The 25472-nt window shown below is 36.1% G+C and overlaps 1 protein-coding gene across 3 annotated transcripts in view; it reads right to left on the bottom strand.

The window, feature by feature from the left end:
- Positions 1 to 25472, bottom strand: part of LOC127948840 (FERM, ARHGEF and pleckstrin domain-containing protein 1) — a 65924-nt gene that overhangs the window by 3868 nt on the left and 36584 nt on the right. Inside the window, exons 6-24 of one of the 3 annotated variants that reach the window (XM_052545610.1) lie at positions 23871 to 23968; positions 22739 to 22853; positions 21582 to 21729; positions 21346 to 21441; positions 21070 to 21236; positions 20755 to 20823; positions 20168 to 20243; positions 19597 to 19795; positions 15007 to 15194; positions 13231 to 13320; positions 10281 to 10414; positions 8724 to 8805; positions 6280 to 6517; positions 5320 to 5450; positions 5165 to 5233; positions 4276 to 4365; positions 3785 to 3867; positions 3234 to 3346; positions 1654 to 1817 (exon numbers count right to left, since the gene is read on the bottom strand). In XM_052545610.1, coding sequence (XP_052401570.1) covers positions 1654 to 1817; positions 3234 to 3346; positions 3785 to 3867; positions 4276 to 4365; positions 5165 to 5233; positions 5320 to 5450; positions 6280 to 6517; positions 8724 to 8805; positions 10281 to 10414; positions 13231 to 13320; positions 15007 to 15194; positions 19597 to 19795; positions 20168 to 20243; positions 20755 to 20823; positions 21070 to 21236; positions 21346 to 21441; positions 21582 to 21729; positions 22739 to 22853; positions 23871 to 23968 — 2350 coding nt within the window. Of the gene's footprint in view, positions 1 to 1653; positions 1818 to 3233; positions 3347 to 3784; positions 3868 to 4275; positions 4366 to 5164; positions 5234 to 5319; positions 5451 to 6279; positions 6518 to 8723; positions 8806 to 10280; positions 10415 to 13230; positions 13321 to 15006; positions 15195 to 19572; positions 19796 to 20167; positions 20244 to 20754; positions 20824 to 21069; positions 21237 to 21345; positions 21442 to 21581; positions 21730 to 22738; positions 22854 to 23870; positions 23969 to 25472 lie in introns of all 3 variants that reach the window. The other 2 variants (XM_052545612.1, XM_052545611.1) reach the window with 2 other exon arrangements.

The following is a 25472-nucleotide window of genomic DNA, read 5'->3' as shown; positions in this document are numbered from 1 at the left end:
AGTTTTTTTTTTGAGCTTTTATTTATACATTATCAGTTTTCATTATCAATAAAAAAAAAAAATTGCCGCTATTTTTTGTATCGATCTCCTATTAATTTTTCTATTTAATTTAAATTTAAATCGTACTTTTAGTAATTCAAGTATATTAGCTTTTTCTTAAAGGAAAATTACAAATGTTGCCTTGAAATATTTTAAGTGTATTAAGTCATTTTTTTAAATATAGAAATTGTATTTTCACTTTCTTTCTCTAACTTTCTTTCATTTTTAATAGTTTTAGTTAATAATAACTCGGGTTTGAAGCCTGACTGTCTGTCAGTACAGCATCCTTTGAGAAGACTGAGCACTTCTTCTTCTTAATGGGATTTTTAAGAAAATTTACCAGTAAAGTCATGTTTAACAACCAGTTTATCTTCACAAAACAAACACAAGCAGCAATCCAGCTCCAGGCTCTTCTGGAACTGCTTTTCTCAAACTTTAACATCCGCTGAATCAGGGGACACAAAACTGGGTTTATCTGAGTTGATCTCCATCTAGATGTCTAGTTAGAGCTTGATTAGCTGCTTCAGATGAAGAAACAGCAGCAGAAACACACTTCTTAATGAGTCTCTACACTACAACATCTACAAATCCTTACAAGATCAACTGCCTTGAGTTTTTTTAAAGAAATTAATACTTTAATTCGGCAAAGATTCATTAAGGTGTTCAAAAGTGAACATTTCTGATGTTACAAAAGATTTATATTTCAATTAAATGGTGTTCGTTAGAAATTTCCATTCATCAAAGAATCCTAAAAAAAAATGTGTCATGGTTTCCATCAAAAATATCGTGCGGCAATACGGTTTTCAACATTGATAGTAATCAGAAATGTTTCTTGAGCAGTAAATCATCATATTTTCATGATTTCTGAAGATGATGTGACACTGAAGACTGGAGGAATGATGCTGAAAATACAGCGGAGCATCACAGAAATAAATTACACTTTAACACAGATTCACACAGAAAACAGCAGTTTTAAATCGTACAAATATTTCCAATTTTTACTGTATTTCTGACTAAATAAATGCAGCCTTATTGAGCAGAAGAGACTTATTTAGAAAAACTGACCTAAAAACCTTTGAATGCTTATGGGACAAATACGAGACATTTACATTTTGATGTCTGCATCAAATTGACTAAAATTATTTTATATCCACAGAGAGAATATTAAGTGTCTGTTATAATGTTTCAACTAACTTTTGTGAAAATTAAATGTAAAAATATAAGTGAAATAATGTTCCATTGTCATTTAGTAATAACAGATATATTTATGCGAAAAAAAATGTACATACTTATTCTGACCAGTATTTATTAAAATATATAAAGGACTAAGTGATACTAAATTTTACAATATCTTAGATGGTTTCAAATCTGTGGAGAAATGGGTAAAACCCAGTAATTTGAAGGATTTGATTTAATTATGATGCTTTCAGCTACTAATAAAAATATCTGCTTCATTTCATTCCAGATTTCAAACTATGAAAATGTGGAATGGTGCACAAATCACAAATCCAATGTGGGACCAATTAGGAGCGATGCCTTGAAAACAGTGGAAGTTCCCCGAAGAGGAGGAGGAGAGAAAGAGAGGAAGGTTAAACAGTCTGGAGCTCTGGATACCTCTAATGCTACGCTAAAATCCACCATGGACACGCTGGTGCTGCGATGCCAGCACACGTGAACCGTGGTATTACCACGGTGAGGCGTCTGCCGCTCCAGAGACGTCCGCGATGCGCTCAGGTCGTCTTCTGACTCCTGGTCGGCGCTAGATTCCTCCGGGGATTCTGGGAAATGTGGAAAGAGCAGCCATTTAAACAAGAAAACAAAGGGAGGTGGGGATCTCTTGAGGTGATGGGTTTTTGTACCATATGTACCATGGTAAAATCAGCCTCCCAGGTGCTGCAGAGCATCAAGTTAATACACAGGAGAACATAAATATGGTAATCACTATAGATATCAAAGTACCACAGTATTACTAGTATTATTAGTAGTGTTCCTGTAGCTCAATTGGTAGAGCATTGCACTATCAAGCGCAAAATTTGGGTTCGATTCCCCGGGAACACATGATGAGTAAAAACTGAATGCCTGAATGCACTGTAAGTCGCTTTGGATAAACGTGTCTGCTAAATGCATTAATCTCGTCGTCACTGTTTTCAAAGTACCTTCAAAAATATAATAGTGCACAACTTAAATACCATGGTACAACTAATGGTAGTACCATGTCTAAAAAAAATAAAAATAAATGTTTCATTACTATATATATATATATATATATATATATATATATATATATATATATATATATATATATATATATATATATGATGATAAAAAAATTAATTTCATGATTTAATACCATCTATTAAATAAAAATCAACAAATATAGAAAAAAAGTAGTTAGACATAAGTAAAATTATTATATATTATATTTTAGTATATTAAATATTATAATATATTAATAATATATCATAATAAATTTTATTATAATGTAAAATGTATAAAATGAAAAATAGTTTGTTCATAATAATGATAAATATATATACATTTTCATTTAATAATGATATGTGTGTGTATATATATATATATATATATATATATATATATATATATATATATATATATATATATATATATATATTAGTATATTAAATATTATATTAATAATATATTACATTAAGTATATTATATACTAAATAAATGTAAAAAACATTTAATATACAATGTAAAATTTATAATATATGTTTATAATATATTATATATATATTATATTAAATAAATGTAAAAAAAAAAAAAAAAAATCATAGACAATGACAACAATTAATTTAATGCAGGTAGACATTATCCTTTGAAGATTTCATGAGACCAAGACAGCGAACAAAAACTGTCAACACTTTGAAACTGGATACGAGTTCATGCATCAGGTCAGCTGACAGAACAGAGAGCAAACAATGACATCAAACTCCACGTCTAGACGACAGGAACAATATGATGAAAGAAAAGCAGGAGAGATTTAGCTGCTGTGAATCCAGCAGAAGAAAAAGAGCATGTGAGTATCAGAGCATCAGCTGGAGGACTGCAGGACTGGAAACCTGTGAAACATGACGCTGAGATCCAGTGCAAACACACATTATTACAACATCACGATTCTCCGTGTGTCAGCTCTAGCAGTAGCTAGCATGCAGATAAATGAGAAAACTCACTGCTGTCAGTGAAACTGCTAGACAGGATCTCAGCCGAGGAGCCGTTGCATGTGTCCGCCAGTTCAATGGCCATCTTCATGTCCTCCACCCACTTCTCCATCTCAGACGCTGAGCTGCGGAGGCATTGAGAAGACGCTAGTAACACAGCTACAGTCAATCAAAACACTGAATACAGCGATACTAGGATTTCACCACTTCAGATTCATTTTACCACCCCTTTTCATTAGAAACAGCTTTTATCTAATATTGCAATACACTGCATTTGATCACAGAACAACAAGAATAACATCACTTCATAACTCTTTAAAATCTACTGATACCGAACTTGATTTACTCAGAACTGCATTCACTAATTTATATAATCAAGGACGTAAGCTAACTGCTCCGTCAGGATATAGCTCATCTTTCATTTGCACACTGAACATGCCTTTGATACAAACAGATTTCCTCAGAAATGTCATGAGAAAACGACAAGGAAAGAGGACAGCACTAATAAATAATAATTAACCAGTTAAACCCTGAACAGGTTAATTAGTGAGCATGTTAATTACCTGGCGGCCACGACGATAGACTGTCTCTGTCCAAACAGAGTGAAGGAATGCGGGACGCCCCACTCATCCTCGCTCTCACGAATCTACACAAACACGAATGATTAACCCATCGCTTACCAACACATACATTTCACCTCAAAGCCACGAGACGTAAAACAAAATCAATCATCGCTGATGTTATTTTGTCCCTCGATTCTCCTGCACTGAGGTCTGAACAAAAGTGTTCATTATTTTTCAATTTAAACCACATTAAGGTTACAATTTAGCGTCTGAATGCTGCGTGTTTCTGCATAATTGCATTTACATGCAATATGCAATTTGGCTGTGGCCTGCAGAACGATGGAGCTCCTGTTTGTGTGAATGTGCAATTAGTAACACGGCCAAAACACAGGCACTGCTGCTGTACTGAACGATACAGTTAGTGAACATACAGAGCTGAAAGAAACATCTCCGTTTATGCTGTGGTCAGAAATGAATCAAATATTACCCACCGTCATGCCGTACAGAGGAAGCTGGCCGTTCACTTTGAACTGATTAGAGGACGTCATCCCTCGACTCGTGTACATCACAACATCATTGAACTGCAAACAAATTCAAGAGGAGAAAGGAACACATTAGTGTTCATTGTTTTATCTTTCTTAAAAACTGTCAAGAAAGATGATTCTCCTAAACTGGTACACCAGGGCACTTTGAAAAATACCATAGTATTACTGTAGCAGGGGTCCAAAAACATGGTAATATCATGGTATGTTTTGGTCAATAGTTAGAAAATCGTACTGTGGTAATAAAAAAACAAAAGCAAAAAAATAATAATAATAATAAAATAGACAAAAATTAAATTTAGCATTAAAAGTAAAAATAAATTAAGATTAATAATATAAAAATAATGCATTTAAAATGAAACAAAATATTTTTCAAAGTTAAATAGAACTGAAATACATTTAAAAATAACAAAACAAAACAATCACAGAATTAAAAAAGTCAAACAAAATATTTAATATGTTGAAATGTAACAAAATAAAACAAAACATAAATTACAAAAAAAGATCAAATAAAACATCAATAAAGTAAAACAAATAAAATAAAAATAATAAAGCAAAACTAAATAATAAATGATCAAACATATTAATAAATGAAAAATAATAGAGATCTTTTTATGAATAAATTCAACATAATAAATGATCAAATACAACATAAATAAAATATAAAAATTGGTAACACTGAAGTTCTTTTTTTCTATTCATACAGCAAATCAAACCAATACAGTACTTTTGATAAAGGATGCTGTAAGTCTGAATAGATCCTAATTCTAACAAACCATTTAGCTGTAACAGGTGTCTAGCACTACATAACTAGTATAAGAGAGTAAGCGGCTCTTACCAGGAAAAACATTCTCTGCTGTAGACCTTTTCCAGAGAGTTTGCTGAGACAACCAAGCCTGATAAACTCCTGCCAAAACAGACACAACCAGGTCACACCAGAACATTTCTAACCAACTCGTTCACCTTTCTGATTTCAAGCTCATCAGAACTGACCCGTCCAGGAATGGCGAGATCGTCGACGCCAGTGAGGTCTTTCTTGAGCTCGAGAAGCTTCTGGAAGTTCTCCATCTTGATGAGGGTGCCGTGAAGCTGCACGACCATCTCAGAAATATCCGCAAGCGCAGCTGGAACAGACCAAAGCATCATGAGAAGATGCAGAAACTGAGAGCAAAGGCTAAAGGTCCCTGAAGTCATGTGTGTCAATGGACAAAACAGAACAAAACACAAAACAAAGCAAAGCAAAACAAATTAAAGCAACACAGAACAGAACAATAAACAAACACTAAAAAGCAAAGCAAAGCTAAATAAAACTTTAACTAATATGTACTTACATTTAAATTAATCATTTGATACAATGCGCTTATTGTGCACATACGTTGCACTTATATTTTTAAAGTACTTGCATGTACTTACATCAGTAATACATTTTTAATTACACTGTTGACCCATCTCTTACACCTTAACCCACCTTTAAACCTACCCATACCACCAAACCTGTCCCTAACCTAACACATATGAAGCTAAGTGACATTCAGCCAAGTATGGTGACCCATACCCAGAATTCGTGCTCTGCGTTCAACCCATTCAAAGTGCAAACACACAGCAGTGAACACACACACATTGTGAACACACACCCGGTGCTAGGGCAGCCATTTTTATGCTGCGGCGCCCGGGGGGAAGTTGGGGGTTCGGTGCCTTGCTCAAGGGCACCTAAGGCGTGGTATTACCAGCCCAAGATTCGAACCCACAACCATAGGGTTAGAAGTCAAACTCTCTAACCACTAGCCCACAACTTGCCATATCCCACCTCAATAGGTGCTTTTAGGTGGCCTTAAGGTGTCCTAAATACCTTTAAGTTGTCCTTGTTACACGTTACATATAATTACTACTATAATATTTAATGCTGAGTCAGAAACTGAGAGCGAATGCTAAAGCGGGCGTGGGATGGCGTACCTCGCGAGTCTCTGAAGTCGTCGTGTGTTGGTGGATAGTGTTTGCACAGGCGCTCCAGGATCTGCTTGTAGTGCATGAGGCGATGCAGCGGCCGCAGGAAGAAGATGTTGAGCGGCAGGTAACACACCTTCTGCAGCTCGAAGTCTCGACAAAGACCCTCCAGCCTCCGGGACGAGCGACAAGTGCGCTCCAGCTCCAGCAGTGCCTCCGAATGCTTCTGAAGATGAGCCGTGAGCAGCTGAGGAAACAAAACCAGTCACACAGATGAGCTATCTGTAATGATGCTCTGGTATGGTATGACCGTCACACCATGGCTAAAAACACAACACTGTGATACTGTATATAATGATACTCTAAGAATAAAATTGTATTTCCATTATACAAGTGTAAAAAAAAAAAAAATTTGATAATACTGTAGAGGTAATGCATTACAAGTAACTTGAGTTGTGTAATCAGATTACTTTTTTTAAGTTACTGGTAATGTATTACTTTTTAATTTACAGTAGAATATCGGAGATACTTTTTAATGAGTAAATGGCAGTAACTCTTCTGTTCCCAGGTTGAGAAAATCAGAGTGCAATGTGTAAATACGATGGATATTGTCGTTCTAGACTACAGTTGAAGCCCTAAGACTGCCGAGAGTGGGATCCAAATCTTCAAAACTTATCTTGCTGGACACCAGATCCTCCTATCAACCCAGTGGTTTGAGTCTTACCTCTCAGATAGGTCCTATAAGGCATCTTTGGAGAGGTGAGGTTTCCAAGTCGCAACATCTAACTACTGGGGTGCCTCAGGGCTCAGTTCTTGGACCACTTCTCTTCTTGGTCTACTTTCTACTTTGCATCACTAGGTTCAGTCATTCAGAAACTTTTCTCATCACTGCTATGCTGATGACACACAACTCTACATCTTATCTCATCCTGATGATCCGACGGTAGCTGCTCACATCTCAACTTGTCTAACAGACATTTCTTGCTGGATGAAGGACCATCACCTTCAACTCAAACTTTCCAAGACAGAACTGCTTGTGATTCTGGCAAATCCATCATTTAAATCACAATTTCACCGTCCAGTAAGGCACATCTACCATAACTCCTTCAATAATAGCCAGAAACCTTGGAGTTATGAGTAATTATAAGATGACTTTCTCTACAGCTAAAACTGTCCAGTCCTGGAGATTTGCTTTATTCAACATCAACAAGATCAAGCCCTTTCTTTCCGAAACATGAAACAACTCCTTGTTCAAGCTCTTGTTCTGTCCAGGGTGGACTATTGCAATGTTCTCTTGGCAGGTCTTCCAGCCAGTTCTATCAAACCTTTACAATTAATCCAGAATGCAGCAGCAAGACTAAAAAGAATGCACCTCACACCTCAGTTCATAAATTTCCTCTGGCTAGCAATAGCTGCTAGCATTAAATTCAAGGCATTAATATTTGTTCAGACTTATGTGCCCTCTAGAAGCTTGTGTTCTGCAAGTGAACGTCGCTTGATTGTGCCATCCCAAAGAAGCACAAAGTCACTTTCACAGATTTTTGAATTAAATGTTCCTCCTGGTGGAATGACCTGTCCAACTCAATCCCAGCAGCCTTAGCCAGTCCTTAGCCATCTTCAAGAATCGGCTTAAAACACATCTCTTCCATCTTTATTTGACCATTCCATTCTTATACATATATATACATATAAAACTTTTATCTTTTTTGTATTCTATCAATTTGTTTTCTTTTTATTTATTGTGCAATTAACAAAAGCAAATAAGATCGGATAGAATAGAAAAAGAATACAACAAGCTAGTGTTAGCTTGTTGTATTCTTTTTCTATGCTATCCATTTTATTTTTATTTATTATAAACGTGTACTGCATTAAGCTAACTGAGACTTGTTATAGCTGTTGCACATCATTGTTCTTTTGTTGATTTTGATTGCTTCCATTGCGCTCATTTGTAAGTCGCTTTGGATAAAAGCATCTGCTAAATGACTAAATCTAAATGTAATGTAAATGTACGAATTTCCATCAAATGTAACACAGTAATTCAATTAGATTTTTTTTATGGAGTAACTCATTATTGTAATGCATTACTTGTAAAAGTAACTTTTCCCAACACTGAACACTTTTCTTTGAAAACACTATATGAACAGTAATCAAAGACCAGTGGTACAATTTTTTTGGTCACATACTATGATAATACCATAGTAATCTTTTAAATTCTTGCACACCATTGGCATCCTACATGTTTATTGTGTTTATGTGGTTTATTTTCAGGTGTGGCTTTGGCTCTGTTTTTTTTTTTTTTTTGGTTTCAAACATTTGGACGAAATTTTTGTCCCATTTCATATCCAATATAAAATTCCCACTTATTCCCATTTTATGTCTTACAGAAACACAAACACACACAAAAAAAGTATTTTACAAAAAAGAGGATGAAAGAAAGATGTAGATGTTCTGACCTTCAAACCCTGGATATTCTTCAGCATGATGTCTCCAATGCGCTGGTAGTCTCCTTTGATGTGTGCATTAGATCTACCTTCCCTGGGAACAACAAACACAATTAACAATCATTAAATTAATATATTCAGTCATTTAATAAATATATATTACATTTATTTTATTGAAAATGTTGTTTTTGGAGCCTGCTAAACATCTCCATTTTTGTTTGACAGGAAAATCTCCGTCATACATGTTTAAACTTCATGAGAGTAAATTAGTTTCAATTTTGGGTGAACTGAAGTTCTGGTGTCGTTCAGCAGATGTCTCTGTTGTACATCAATGCACACAGACTTCCTGAGCTCCTGAACATCAATGAAGCATCATCTGTCACGCTGTTGAGCCGTTCCCCACTCTTCACTTAGAGCCACCGCACACTAAAACCTCCATTTATCATCCTGTCCTATAACACAGGTCCAACCCGCTCCCCACAGAGCAGCATTAAACATTACAGCCGCGCAGGAGAACATCTGAGCCGGCAGAGCTCTATCAGTTACTGTCTGAACACATTATACTGCTGGAGCGGAGAACATGTGTAGAGTCTGATACTGCAGCTCTGTTCTGAGCAACATTGTGCTCTAAAGAAATATGAGCTGTGTCTTATGGCACATATTAATCTGGCTAATATGAAAAAGAAAATCGATGAATGGATAGAGATAATTTATAATCAAATATGGTATTATATATAGAACAATAATTAGTAATAATATATAAATCATCTTAAAACATCTTTATTTCTAGAAAATATCTAGTATATATAAAAATGTCAAATATTTAAAGCAATATGGATTTTTATTGATAAAATGATCAATAAAATATAATTCTTACAAATTGTATAAATATATATATTTATATTCCATATATATATAATATATACTTATTTATTTATTTATTTGTGTGTACAAATATATATAATTATTATTATTATTATTATTATTATTATTATTATTATTATTATTATTATTATTATTATTATTATATACACACATACACACAATTATTATTTTATTTTATTATTTGTTTACAAATGAAATACTGTCTGTGGCAAAACATAATTTTTTTCAACTAAAGAAGACTTGCTAGTTATGCTAGTTAAACTAGTTCTTTACCCTGAAGGCAAACAACAGAAAACCAGCACAAAACCATGCAGTATTATGAACATAAAGACTGTTTTTAGAACAAAAATTACAGCAGAAATTTGTTTTTATCTTTCACAAAAATAATGTCTCAACATATGTTCTGCATGCAAAATATATTTTCCTATTTATTTCTTTGATTTGGCGATAAATATGGCCTGGGCATGTTCTTGACGGATGTACTTTTATGTAACGACAGTTATGTCAGTCATGTGAGGTTAATTTCCTTTCATGCTACAATGCAATTGTTATTTGACTAGCGAATGAAAAGGCATCAAACGGCATATTAAAATCCTGAATGACAGATCGAGGCGTGTGTCTGTTGCAGTTGGAGCAGTTTGTACACATTCCAATATAATAAACACATTGATCTCATATACAAACCACTGAGCCAGACGCTGCTCAACGTCATTCAGGAACGTCTCGTGGAATTTATACACTGGCTCAAAATTGGCAAATATGAGATTCCTCAAGGAGTCCGGCATGGCTTCGTCCTTCCCTATGGACTTCTGAAAGGACTGAAAACATACAGAGAAAAAAGAGAAACATATTACCTTTTCATAGCATTCACATGCTCTGGATGTGTTGTAGAGGACGCTTTGAATATATCTAGCTCATCAAACTTCAAAAATCAGTTTTCCATGATGTGAGCCTTTAAATGGTTTACAGAAAAAAGAGGAACACATCAATCATTCCCCATCATCACATCAAACAAAATCCCACACTGTAAAAGCATTGGACTTCTTCATAGCCCCAACAGATCCAAACATGAAGAGATCAGCAGTGTGATGACTATCTCAAACAGACTGTGTGACGTCATGACAGAAGAATCCATGAATAAAGACTCTTTGTCTCTTCATTCTCATGTTCTGGATACAACAAAACATCCCCTGTGATTTTACACTGTGCTCCCTTATAAAAAAAATATTTTATGTGATATATATCTAACAACATGTTGCCAATTATGAAGAACACCCTAGCAACCACCCAAAAAACCTTAGCAACCATCCAAAAGCCTAACAACAACCTAGCAACAACAACAAAAAAAAAAACCTATAACAACATCCTAGCATCCAACCAAAAATTCTAACAACCACTTGCCACATTGTTAACAAATAACCCAAACACCCTAGAAACATATTAACAGCCTAGCAACCACCCAAAAAACCTTAGCAACCATCCAAAAGCCTAACAACAAGCTAGCAACCATCCAAAAACCCTAACAACAGCCTAGCAACCATCCAAAAACCCTAACAACAACCTAGCAACCAACAAAAAACTAACGACCACCTAGCAACCAACCAAATATCCAAACAACCACTAGCCAACTTGTTAACAAATAACTAGAACACCTAAGGAACTGCATATTAACAGTCTAGCAACCATCCAAAAACCCTAACAACCACCTAGCAACCAGAGAGCTCTAGAGAACCCTATCTTTGTCCAGTATGTGCGCTATTTTATTTTTTTTTTTCAGAAGTTGACCGATAAAAATGTTTTCTTACTCTTTTAAACTAAATTCGCTCTTATCTCATGTGGCAGACTCTAGTATTTTGTTGTTGTTGTTCTATCTTTAGTTTTGTTTTCTAATTTGAAACAACGGCCCGTGCCAGTGCTGCCACCTTGTGGAGAAACAGATTAGTGCAAAACAAATTCAATGCTCATGTGCAACCTACGTGTACAAAGTGAGCAGCTTTAGAAAAAAAAAATCAGGTGTTTATTCACCTGAAAAATTCAGATGCATGTGCAGTCCGTGCATAATTTTCTGGTGATGAAATCTGTGTGACGCATTATGTACGCAGACCCTCACATACGCGTAAAACTATACTTTGGGCTTAATTGTGCCTCACTCACTTGCAGTGAAGAGGGTTGTGAGGAGATCTCTATGGTGTTTAAACGGTTTAACAGATACAGCTGTAATAACGTGAGCAGTTAGGCAGGTGTGGCAGTCTGGGATCCAAACAGCAGCTTCGGATCCTGAAGCCAAAAGGAAATATTTATGAGACATGTAAACATGTCGCCCTGCTGCTTCTTTCCACTACCTGGTACGACATCAAAGAGATGCATTACAAAGCAGACGCTCAGAAAGGAGGAGGCAAGCAGCGAAGCAACAACAACTACACCTCATCTTTAATGCTTTACTATGTCTGGTGTAGATGTTTCTCCTTAAACTCCAGAAAATAGATACATGCATCAAAATGTTAAAAAAAAAAGTGACTTCATAGCAGACAATAACATTTCGGTCAAAAAACAATCCAATATTTAAGTATTTAACTACATGAAGAATTGCAGGAAACTACGTAGCAACAATCCAGAACACCCTATGAACTGTTTAATACCCTAGAAACCAACAACAACAACCAAAAAAATAAATAATAATAATAAGTAACGCAACTGTTCAGAACAACATAGGAACTGCTTATTACACCAGAGCAACCAAACAAAAACCTTAGCAACCAGATTACAACATGTTATGGTTTTGGTTGCAACCCCTTGGCAACACTTTAGCAACCATCTAGAAAGCCACAGCAAACACCTAAATCACCCTAGCAACAATCTAGCAACATCCTAAACATCTATGCAGCAGCTTTACAACGCCCTGACAACCACCAGTAAACATCAGTAAACAAAGCAACTGCCTAGAAACTACCCAGAACACCTTAGCTACGTCCAAACATTCTGCTAGAAAACCTTAGCAACTATTAACACCCCTAAATCGACTGTCTACCAATGCTCTAACAACTACCCAAAACACTCGCACAACAGCTTATTAACACCCTAGCAACAATCAGAAAACATTAGCAACACTCAAAATGGTTAAATACTCTAGTAACCACATACTAATCCTAGAAAAGCCATAGTAACCCCCAGATCATCCTAGAAACACTCGACCCAACACCCAAACACCCAACAACCTAACAACAACATTAGCAACTCCTTAGTAGCCACTCTAGCAGTCAAACATTATCCTGTAATACATTAGAACCGTTGAAACCATTGAGAAACACCTTAGCAACTAGCTAACAATTCTACTCACACCCAAACATCTTTGCAACAGCCTAACCATGGTCTTACAACAACCACAAACCATTAGCAACCACCTAGCTACCATAAAAGAAAAAAAAAAAAACACATAGCAACACCTTAGCAGATACTCAAAACAAACTAGCAACAGCTTATAAATGCACTAGCAACTGTAAAAAAAATAATAATAATTAGCAACTGCCTAGCAATACTCACAGTACTTTAGCAAACGCATAGCAAGTGTTTGGAGGTAACACACTTACAGATCACCATAGCAAGACTGAAAACTCAATGGCTATGTGAGTCTTACCACGGTGATGACCTGCAGATCCTTCAGATACGTCCTCTCTGTGGTCAGGAGCTCTTTGGCGATGAAGTACGCTTTATCAGTCGGGAACCTCTGTGAGTGGAAGAAAGGAAAAATAAAAAATGTAATGAAGAAATTGAAAAATTCCAAAATAAAAGTTTTTGTGTACATAATGTGTGTGTGTGTGTACGGTGTATATTTATTATGTATATGAAAACACATGCATGTATACATGTAAAAAATGTGTTAATATATTAAATTAAAATATAAATAATATAAATATATACACATTAATACTTTTAAAATCCATACTGTGTGTGTCTTTATATATACATAATAAATATACACAGTACACACAAACACACATATATATTATATAAACAAAAACTTGTTATTAATTGCGATTAATCATTGCTCAAAACTAAATGGACACCATTAAATAAATGCACAAACAAATAACAGGAGATATTTCTATACTTTTAGAGATGAATTTAAAATCAATTACATTTATAAATAAAATATTTATGACATTTTTTTGCTGAACATCTATGACAAAATCAACGGAGTCTCAGTGAAGTAAAACTCTCACTGTTCACTGAGCCGCTTCACTGCGCTGCTACATAATCTGCCCTAAATAGACTGGAATTTGGGTTGAGTTTATCTAGGTCTCCTATTCTGAGACGTCCACAGAGACACTTGACCAAAACGCAGTGGCACTTCTGTGATGATAAAACTCTTTTAAACGCAGCCCTGCCGCTTCTCACCATAACCTTAATTTTCTAGAGCCCCTTCAATTCAAGCATGGTGTAATTTAAAGAGGACAATTAGCAGAGGGTGCTTGAAATCTACTGCTGAGGAGACAACTGTGGTGTTCTTGAGCTAGAAATAAAGAGGCTGAATGGGCTGACCAAAACAATTACAGGCTCCTAATGTAACCTAAGCCAACAATTGAGAAATTAACAAAAACATTTTGTATTTTTCAGCAACGAAAGACCTACCTATAAGCATTAAATTGGTCAGGCATATTAATTACTTAAAATTTGGTTATTCTAAAAGATTTTTCAATAAAGCAATTCATTTAATTTCAGCAATTTTGTGCATGTGACAATGGAAGTATTTATTTATTTGTTTATTTATTCATCGCCACGTCAGCAGCAAAGGCTAAATAGTATGAATTACAAATAAGACAAAATAAATGTAAAAACAGGACATTCAAATGATTAAGAGTGATATATTTAAAAATCGCTGTTTAAGTAAAATATTATATATTAATATAAAAAATATATATATATATAAATTATGTAATATAAATATATACTAGTTCTGTCAAACTAAACATTTCTCTGTAAATATCAGCATTAAAGGGAAAGTTCACCCAAAAACATTGACGGCAGCCATTGAATTTCATAAGGTTTTTTTTCATACTATGGTAGTCAATGTAAAAGTCAACGGCTAATGTCAGCTGTTTTGTTACCAACATTCTTCAAAATATCTTCTTTTGTGCTCAAGAGAAGAAAGAAACTGTTCAAGAAACAGAAAACTCAAACAGTTTTGGAACAATGTGATGAAAAAAAAAAAATTTCTGGGTGAACTATTTGAAAAAACCTTAATGTTTTCTAGATGTTATTTTTTCTGATCAGTGACTACTGAGGTTCAAATAACATTCTTACAACAAGTCAACAATTTGATTTTAACAACATAATACAGCATTGATCCACCAATGCCACTTCTAGCACATGCTGCTAATCTTGAACATTGTTCCCTCACTAAAAGACAAACCTTCCTCCGAACCTCGTCCTCGTCGTCTGTGCGGACGAAGCCGGCGTCCGTCAGTAAGGGGCTGGTGAGAGGCGAAGGCTGTCGTCCTTCAGGACTTTGGCCCAGACTGAGACTCTGTTTCTGGCCATTCACCATCGCCTGGCCTGCAGACGGAGACTCACTGTGCTGAGGGCTCCTAGAAACTGGACCTAAGGGAGAACAGGCACGTCATGTTAAAGCCTTGAAGTAATGTGGATTGGGTTATCATTCATCAATGGACTAGTGAGAACTACTACACTTGCTAAATACAATCAAGTACGAGGGTTCACAATGTACATTTAGTCAAACTACCCAACTGAAAAAAGCAGCTAATGACCAGCAAGAATTTAAGATAATATCATGTCCAGAAATCGTCACTAGCAAGATGCCTTATTCAACAGCTTTACCATAAATAATAATAAAAATTTAAAAAACACTGCATTGGTTCATCAGTAAGACCTACCATGCAGATCCATGCCAATCTCAGCAGGTCTTTTCTGCAGGGTAGTTTTGACATTTTTATCCTTAATACTACTAGAAAAGATTCAAAATCGCCAAGGGGTAAAGCTACACAACACACACTGTGTTTGGAAATGGACTACGGATGACAGCACTACATCGGGATCCAGACATGAGTGAGTCACACCATCCCAGTCTGGGATTCCCCCCTGAGGACACTGCCGGGATACATAACACATTCCCTGGATGATGGGGAAATCTTCAGACCACTACACATTCACTACACAAGTACATTCACATACTTGCCCGACAACGCTTTTGTGTCCCATGCCTTGGCACGAATGGGATGCGACATGCGAACCAAGACATTTCAAACGCACCAAGTGTCCACAGCACAGCCGTTATTGAGGACGTTGGACGAGCCGTAAATCTGGTGATAAAGGCCTCATCACGCACACATGCAAACATGCAAGACAAACAACTAAATGACTACGGCTACTCTACCACGAAACAAGGCGCTAACATCTACGGGCATCGGAGTAAACGTCTGGAGTCCCGCTTCACAAGTATCATGTTTTATTGCTACTAATACACATTAATTTACAATGTTAAAGTGTTCCAGAATGAAAAAGAGTACTGAAAAGGGCTTGGAGTAGTAAAAACAACAACAACAGACATCAATCGTACAGAACCTGCGAACAGGCATAGAGAAAATTAACAACCTTGAGACTTCGGAAAGTCCATTTATAATTGCTACAGGGTTGCAACAGAGAGGAGGAGTTAAAAAACTAAACAAAACTAAACGTATGTGACCTTTCCATTGCTTATCTGGTTATTTAGTCTAGTACAGTGTACGTCAGATGGTTTGTAAACACAAACTGATTGGTTAATCGTTTTGCATATGTGCCAAGTGTTAATTATGAGTATTTTAAGAAAGTACAGTAACATTATATTACACAAATAAATCTTGAACATTTCGTGTACCTCGGCAAAGTACATTTCAAAATCAATCACAGGTTAAAAAAGAGTGAATCATTCAATACTGCTACAGTATTCTTGTGATAATAAAACCTACAGTTCAAACCACATTTTAGTGTAATTTACAAAAAGCTAGGAACTACTTTGGTCACTAGCAATGATAAAATATAGATCGATGGGTGGGTGAGGATTATATACATTCATATCAACAGTGGCATGAACTGACGCTTTCCAATAAATGTTGCCAAATTTTGAGTAACGGACCCAAAAACTGCAGTGGTCTTGCGAATGGCTTTGCCAACACTTTCCAAAACCTATCACTGACATAAGATTGCCATGCTAAAATAAAACATTTCTCAAAAGAACTGAAAAGTTGGATTTTGGAAAATAAACGAATTTTTTTTTTTAAAGATTATATTGCAAATGCATCAGAACCCAATAAAATGCATGAAAAAAAAGAGTGCAAAACAGTGCAAGAACTTCAGAAGGTCAGACTGAACGCAAGTACGTTTCAGGACAGCTCTTGAAAACCTTCCTAATCTTTTTAGACTTTACATTCTTAGCCTCAAAAGTTCCTTACTCACAGTCTGTCCAATTCTCACGTACATCCATCTCCACTTCAAAAGACCACTGCATTTTAATGGTCCCTTGTCAATTCAAAGTCTTTTACACATATGAAAAGGACAGTAGCAAAATGCTGAGACAAGCACAGGTTGACATGCTTCCAAGAGAAAGGGAAAAAAGACAAGGTGAAGCATTCCAGAGATACATGCTGCTAGAACAGTGCTGAAATTGGGCAGGAAAGCTCTTAAAAGCAATGCAACCTGAGCACAGGTTAATATACTTACAAATCAAGTGTACATCAAGCATTGCAAATGCACCACAAACAGATGACATTGATGAGGTGAGCCAGAGATACAGCGGTTTGTTTAGGAAAAAAATAAATTAAGCAGCGAAGCAAAACAAAATAAAATGCAATTTTTATAATGTTGTATATTACAGGAGTGATGCATGCTGAGAAATGGGCAAACAAACATGACAATGCCACAAGATCATGGCGCACCCCAAGTAGAAAGATCAAAGATAAAGAACTTGGAACTTCAACCAGTTTGAAAAAAAAACAAAAAAACAATAAAGCTAGCATGAAGCCATCATGGTTGGGTGAAAATCATTGATGCGCATGATAAAAAGTGAAACCATTTACTGTCGCTTATCTCAAGTTATGTCTACACAATCTCTTAATTTATCTAATTTACCACACATCCAAAAAGTCTGATATGCTTTTACGACAATACAAGCTTAATTTATATAAAAGTTATCCATCAGAATCTTGAAGAACTAGCTTGCCTAGCTGTAGCAAATCTTCAATCTTCAACTTCATATCTTGGACATTTGTTGTCATATCGCCACTATTTTAGCAATATTGCTAGTGCACAAAAACATTAGCTTCTGTAAGCTATGATCAACAGTAAAGGCATATATCTTTCTGTATTTTTTTGTAATCATTTGTTTCTACACAAATGACAAAGAAATATTTCACACTTTTGGCAATACGAGTAGTCAACTGGATTACAGTAATATGGGTAACCTTATTTAGCAATTGTAAAAAAGATTTCAGTCTCTAAATTTATAGACATGGCACTTTGCAGAAGGACCTTCAACTATTCATCAGTCTTAGGTTAATCTTCTAAGACTAATAGATATGGATTGTACCTATATTTGAAGTATTAAAATATTTCTTTCAGGCAGAACAGTCTTCTTCCTAAACCTTCCAAACATTGCAAAAATACCACCATTGCTAATCTTGTTAATCTTGTAATCATTGCTCAACTAGTGCTACCAAATGTAATTCCCAAACACTGCCCATATCTGCAGCTAATCGTGCCTCAAAGCACAATTGGTTAATGTTATGCCAGGCCATACCATGTCCGTTTGGTGTCACTAACGGCACAGAAACTACACAACGCACCTTTAAGTACCTTGACTGAGCCTCAAAGTTGCAAAATGGATATACAGTCAACAAATTACCAGGCGCACATAATCTTCACTAGCAGTTGAAGAATTTTGCCCCATTATCTTCATTGATTGGACAACTGTAGTCATTGTCTCGCCCTTGTCCCTCATCCTCCAGCTGGAGACTGCCAAATGAAAACTTGCTTCGGGGCATAGGGGAGGAATTGGCTGCCCCAGGGTTTCCAAAGACTAGGGGCTGATTGTAAGAGTTGCTGCCTGCATCTGACTCGGTATCACTAGACTCCGTTCCACTACTAGTGGAACCATCAATCATGTGGACTGGGCTACTGTGGTCATTAGCACTCAGTGTGCTTCCATGGAGTCTCTGGACATTGCTGGATCGAGCTTGGCTAGATGCTCCAAGCCCATTTGCAGCCACATGGCGCTCAAGGGCAGCCATACGTTCAACCCTCGAGACAACTGATCGAGGTTTATGGGCCGGGGTTGAACTTAACTGGCTCAAAATCATGGGATCAGTGTCGGAACGGTTGCGCATGCCGTTTTGGAGTCTCTGCAAATGTGGGGATCGATTAACAATTGGGGAGTAGCTCCCATAATGTTGAGGCTCACTCCCAGATCGGCCATTGGTAAGGTAATGACTACCGTCATCCCAACGGCGACGACTGCTATAGCCGATATGCTCTGGATGGTTCAGAGAGTTGGTTTTGTGAAAACTGCTCATCACTGGGCTGCAGTTTGCACTCTGGGAACCAACTAGATGACCTGAAGGTAACACCAGACCACGTCTGTCCATACCTTGAAACAATTCATCCACCAAGGTACTACTCAGGGGTAGAGCACGTGGTGATCCGTTACCACAAAATGACCCATTAGACAACTGACTACCTTTGACGGTGTCTGAACTTTGACCCAAGTGATGGCTGTTCAAAGGAGACTCACAGAATCTAGACTTGCTTGCTCCTTGTCCATTGTGCTGACCATTGCCATAACCATTACTCTTGCCCACCCTACGGCCGTTTGGCTCAACCTCATCATTGTCATGTGTGTGGGAGTGAGACCTAGTGACACGGCATTTGACCACATCATATTCACTATCTATGTCACTGCAGTCGATGTAAGGTATCGAGGAGCTGCTACCCTTGGCAGCATGCGATGCTAGACCTGTGCTCAGATGCTCGGCCTGCTGCTTGGATGGGGATGGCTTTAAAAGAGCATCCGCCTCGTCGTGGGTCTCGTTTCGGCATCCATTGGTCTGTGAAGTTAGGCTCCCAGTGTAATGCTGGAGAGCAGGGTTTTCAACAGTCACTTGGGTGCGCCTAGCAGGTGAGTCGGCCTGGTGTCCTGAAGCGCTGGCATTCCTCTGCAACATGTAGAATGCAAGAGATTTGGGAAAGAAGAGGATGAGAGGCATAAACTGACTAATCTTAACACTTAAAGTCAACAAGAAAATGCAGTTGCAAGCCACTTGGGAGTTCTCTTCCAGAATGGAAGCGGATCCATGAATGGAAGTTACCAGAGTTGGAGCAAGTTTTTAATACTATGGTGAAAAATTTGTTAAGGCTTTTTACATTGGAAAAAGGTGCACTGATGATTTGTTTAAGATAAGACCATGAAAGTGTTTAGAAAGTGATTGGGGTCGATTATAATGTTGACTTATGAGCTTGCATAATATGGGATATTTTAATGCATTCCTGCTGTGTTTATACAGTAAACCAAGATAGATTACACTCACCTCTCCTTGACCCTCGACACACAGCCTGGGTGGGAATGGAGAAAGGCCGCTGTTAGACTGGATTTTACTGTGTTTTCTGAGGATGGAGGATTGGGATTGATTAGCAGGGAGTTTTTCCAAGGGGATCTATTCACTTGGTTCACGATTGGATATATTTCCACTCAGCTGCTTTATGGATGTTGGCTGACTGGATTACTGCATGATAATGAAAAGGCCTTGACTGCTGCTAGTTGACTAGCATGTTACCAATAGACAGCAACTGTTTTTCATCTATTGCTTAAAAACAAATTTTTATGGACTTCTGGAATGTTTTATGCCATTGCTAGGTGATTTTTTTAGGGGTGCAGCATATGACACACATAGCATAGACCTGGTGAATATGCTCAACAGAGTTTGGAACGGAATATGGTTAAGTCTTATCTGAATGTAATTTGGTCATGAAGTGGCATGTACATGAGAGGTGGCGTTTATGAATGCCAAATTGTCTTATCTCAATAAAGGTTCTCAGGAAATAGATGTTTTGGAGGGAAATTAAATGAAGCAGAAAGGTAGTGACATTTAGACAAAGGTCATCAGCGAAAACTCACCTTTCAAAAGGAACCTTTTTAAATTCAGAGTCCTTTACATAATCAATCACCTGCCTTTGTGTGCGGCCACTAATGAGGCAAAACATGAGAAACAAAGAGAGAAGCAGAAAACATCAAAACATTAACCATCTGGCAAGAACTGAGACCTACCTCCACTTTTATTATTTAACAAATAAATGAATGCAGAATACATGCTGAACTAGAGAAAGAAGTTACCGGGCTAAAACGCCTCAATTAGTGATAAATATATTTTCTGGTGATGGTGGCGACACCATTTAAGTTAATTTAGAGACAACTTTAAGGGCACGTTATTACCTGAACCTAAAAGAAGAACCCCTGGTGAACAAAACGGGTTTGGGCTTGGGTTTGGGTTCTTCGAACAGGCGGAAAAAGGCATGATACTCCACACAAATCTTCCAAAACACCTTGCAGCAGTCCCTGCTTCCCATCATGAACTCCAGAGTATCCTGACAGCTACTTTGCTACGAGAGCAGAAATAAAACATTTTTTTTGTCTTTTTAATGCTCTCTAAAACACAGGGCAAATGGAGACATTTGGATATTGTTCTAAAACAATCAAAGGAGAACTTACATTTAAGTCAGGTCGTAGTTTTATGAGAAAGCGCTTCCTTTTGAAGCTCAGCTTGCGGACTTTAGACCAGTTGAAAGCATTTATTTTGGTGTGTCCCTTTAGAAGTCAAGCATATAAGTGCATTTAGGGACAATTTAGGAACAAAAACCACAACATATTCCATTTAAGAACAAGAAAGCTTTTGCTCTAGGATAAACTTCATGTAGCGTTTCTTTAGAAAAACACTTGTAACTTACCTGAAAGACTAGCACACCAGAATGGGCCACGGCGAGGCTGAGCTTCGTACCCTCGCGATCTTTTGCGGGGTAAAGACGCACTCCGTACATCTCAAGTCTTCGTGCGATCTCCAAAAGCTGGTAGTCCGATTCAGCCGGTGTTTGCCCGCTGTGGAAGGGTTAAATTATACAAAATTAAGCCACATATGTTTGTGTGAAGGATCTCTAAAAGTTTGTAAGATTAAGATTGTAAGTAATAAGCTTAATAATCACGACATGTCAGAATCAGTGTACAGGATCTGAACTTTTATAATTGTTCATATCTGCTGATGAAATCTGTTCACGGATAAATATCACTGGCACTTTCTAAATTAAAAATGGTCTGAACTTTAAATGTCAAAGCAATCTACAAACTGTGCATGGTGACCAATTCCCTGAACAGTAGGTTTAATTAGCAAAGCTCTAGAAACAAGGACATTTGCTAAATAAGAAGCTCCTCCGTTTGTCAGTAAACAGCACACTGATCATTTAACGCTCAGAAACATCTGATATTATGTTTGCGTTCAGCTGGACGCTATTGCACATACAGTACAGACCAAAAGTTTGGACACAAATTCTCATTCAAAGGGTTTTCTTTATTTTCATGACTCTGAAAATTGTCGAGTCACACTGAAGGCATCAAGGGCTATTTGAGCAAAAAGGAGAGTGATGGGGTGCTGCACCAGATGACCTGGCCTCCACAGTCACCGGACCTGAACCCAATCCAGATGGTTTAGGGGTGAGCTGGACCGCAGACAGAAGGCAAAAGGGCCAACAAGTGCTAAGCATCTCTCAGGGAACTCCTTCAAGACTGTTGAAGACCATTTCAGGTGACTACCTCTTGAAGCTCATCAAGAGAATGCCAAGAGTGTGCAAAGCAGCAATCAAAGCAAAAGAACCTAGAATATGACATATTTTCAGTTGTTTCACACTTTTTTGTTATATATATAATTCCACATGTGTTAATTCATAGTTTTGATGCCTTCAGCATGAATCTACAATTTTTATAGTCATGAAAATAAAATAAAAAACTCTTTGAATGAGAAAGTGTGTCCAAACTTTTGGTCTGTACTGTAAATCCAAGCATCCTTTAAACCCAATAAGTTTGACTTGACTTTGAGTCATGACGTTACACTCACACGTGTTTCCGATGGTATTCAATGATCTTGTCCATCAGTGTGTCCTGCTCGGGAATGTACTTGTTGTTGAGCAGATGTTGTTTGCACTGCACCTCATCAAAGTCGCCAATCTCAGCTGCAACCATAGACATTTTATATCAATTATATTTTTTATAACATTTTGAACAATATTTGTTTTCTACTTTTACCTTACCTTGCAACAAATGTATATTTGGCCCTACAAAAAGTTTATAATCTAATCTAATTTAATCTAATCTAATCTAATCTAATCTAATCTAATATAATATAATATAATATAATATAATATAATATAACATAATATAATACCATAGTTTATACATCATTAAAGTCAGTGTCAGTATATTTAACACAGATAATGTTTAAATACAGTCACAAAGTAAAACAAAATGAGATTAAATTCATTCATTAATATTATTTAAAAATATGAAATTATTGTATTAATTTATTTTTTATAGATTTGCTGCTGTTATAATAGCTTTAAAATGTAAAAACCCTTTGGTTGGTAGCACTGGTCAGTCTCTTGGTTCTGTTACTGATGCTACACTCGTCCTCAGCAGCGGTTTCCATAGCAACTAACCGCTCTGTGATGTAGTGATGTGAAAGCGAAGTGTGTTTGACATGATCTGAACGTGGTTTTGCATGAGCGACAGCATGAAGTAAAATCCCATCCATCTCGATGACAGCGCGGCCATTTAAATAATCCTTCAGGAATTCGGACTAGTCTACAAGATTAATATACTTAAAAAAAAACACTGCTTTTGTGATGGAGATTTTACACAGATCATAATTCTGTTTGTTCAATATATTAAAACAATTCTTGACCTATTTTCAGCTCCCTAGTGTGTGAATTTTTTCGACTGTTAGGCTGTATGAATTGTGCCAAAATCATCAAACCGATGAAAGTGCAATGAAATAATAATGAAACTTCAATGCATCTATCACAGAATTTAATAAATGATTATGCAATGCATTATGCAATTATTTATTACCCGAAATATCTATTTTTAGTTAAAAATCCAGCTTTATAATTTACTTGCACAATTTGAAGCATGCATACTCTTTCATTAAGGATCATAATCAAATCTAACCCATTGCAGAGAGAATATCTTACATTGCACTATATGAGACACCAGCAGGGCGGCGCTGCTTTCATTGCAGGTCAGACGTCCACAGGCCAGGTCATGCTTGATCTGCAAGGCGAAAAGATACCTGCGGGGAAATAATTCGAGCAGTTTAGAAGACAGACTGAATCAGAACCACAGAGTAAACCAGTAGAAAACGTTCAGTAGAGTGACATTGTTGCTTGACAGTTTAACGTGTGCAACAATTACTCGACTGATTTCAATAGTCTGATGCTAATGACAGATTTTACAATATATGAAGTGCATTTATTAGTTAAAAGTCAATTTGAACCATTTTTGATCAATATTTTCTGGTATTTTCATGCAACAGAGCAGAGGACAGATCAGAAGTGCTTGTGTTTGAAGGTTAGTCTGTCTTTAACAGCATCTTCTCATGATGCTAAGAGCAGTCGTGAACTATAAAGAGACGCTCTGATTGAGTTTGGCAGCGTTTGGCTCTCAGTATGTCCATCTGGTGTTGTGCTGCTGCCAAGCACAATAAAATCATTATTCAGTTGATTATGCGATCAAACAGGACTCTTTTTCTGCTGTATTTGTTCTTGCAGTTCTTCTAAATATCGCAAAACATGATCATGGTTATTTTAAACTTGTATATTTGTGTGCCAAATGAAAAGTATATACTTAATTTTAATAAATTAAGTATACGTATATATACTTACCGATTAAATTTACATGGTTAGATTTATTTACAAAATAAGCAACAAAAAACAATTTTATACAGCTTTTGAATTGAATGCAACCAGCACGTGTGTTATAGCTTCTGTATTCATAAATAAAATCTTACATAATGTTATAGTAGTTTTGAATAATAATCTTTTGGTTATTCATCTTTAAGTTCTAGATACAAAACCCAACTCAAATGAGATGAATCACCAGCAAATGTGAAGAATTAAATTTTCTTTTCCAGCATGTGTGAAGAGTTTTATCATAAAAGAAACCGGCTATTCCAAGTGGTTATGTAATACAAGCGATTTTTAATGGCATTCCCTGCCGAAATAACTATAAAATGATTTATACCATGACTGTTGCATAAAATTACCCCATGAAATATGATTTTAGTCAAACCGCCCACTCTTTCCTGCTTATTAAACCTCTCTGCCTTCAAGAACTAAACTATTAAAAATGCTTTCTACAATTGAAATTGAGATTAAATAAAACATAAATATTAGTATTAAATACGTTTAATTTGAAGTACTAAAAATATGAACACTAATGCACAAATTAAAGCTAAACAGAACTATTGAAAAACAACTAATTATTATTATTATTATTATTATTATTATTATTATTATTATTATTATTATTATTATAATAAACAGAACTATTGAAAAACAACTTATAATAATAATAATAATAATAATAATAAACAGAACTATTGAAAAACAACTTGTAATAATAATAATAATAATAATAATAATAATAATAATAATAATAATACAAAATCTACAAAAATAGACGTAAAAGCTAATTCAAAATATGAATGAATACTTAAGTATCATTAAGATGCAATTTAAAAAAATTCTTACTATTTTAAATTTTATTTTTGTATTCTCTGTAGTTATTTTTGTTGT

Source organism: Carassius gibelio, chromosome B1 (assembly GCF_023724105.1).
Source record: "Carassius gibelio isolate Cgi1373 ecotype wild population from Czech Republic chromosome B1, carGib1.2-hapl.c, whole genome shotgun sequence".
Taxonomy (NCBI): domain Eukaryota; kingdom Metazoa; phylum Chordata; class Actinopteri; order Cypriniformes; family Cyprinidae; genus Carassius; species Carassius gibelio.
This window is presented reverse-complemented; position numbering and strand designations above follow the sequence as displayed.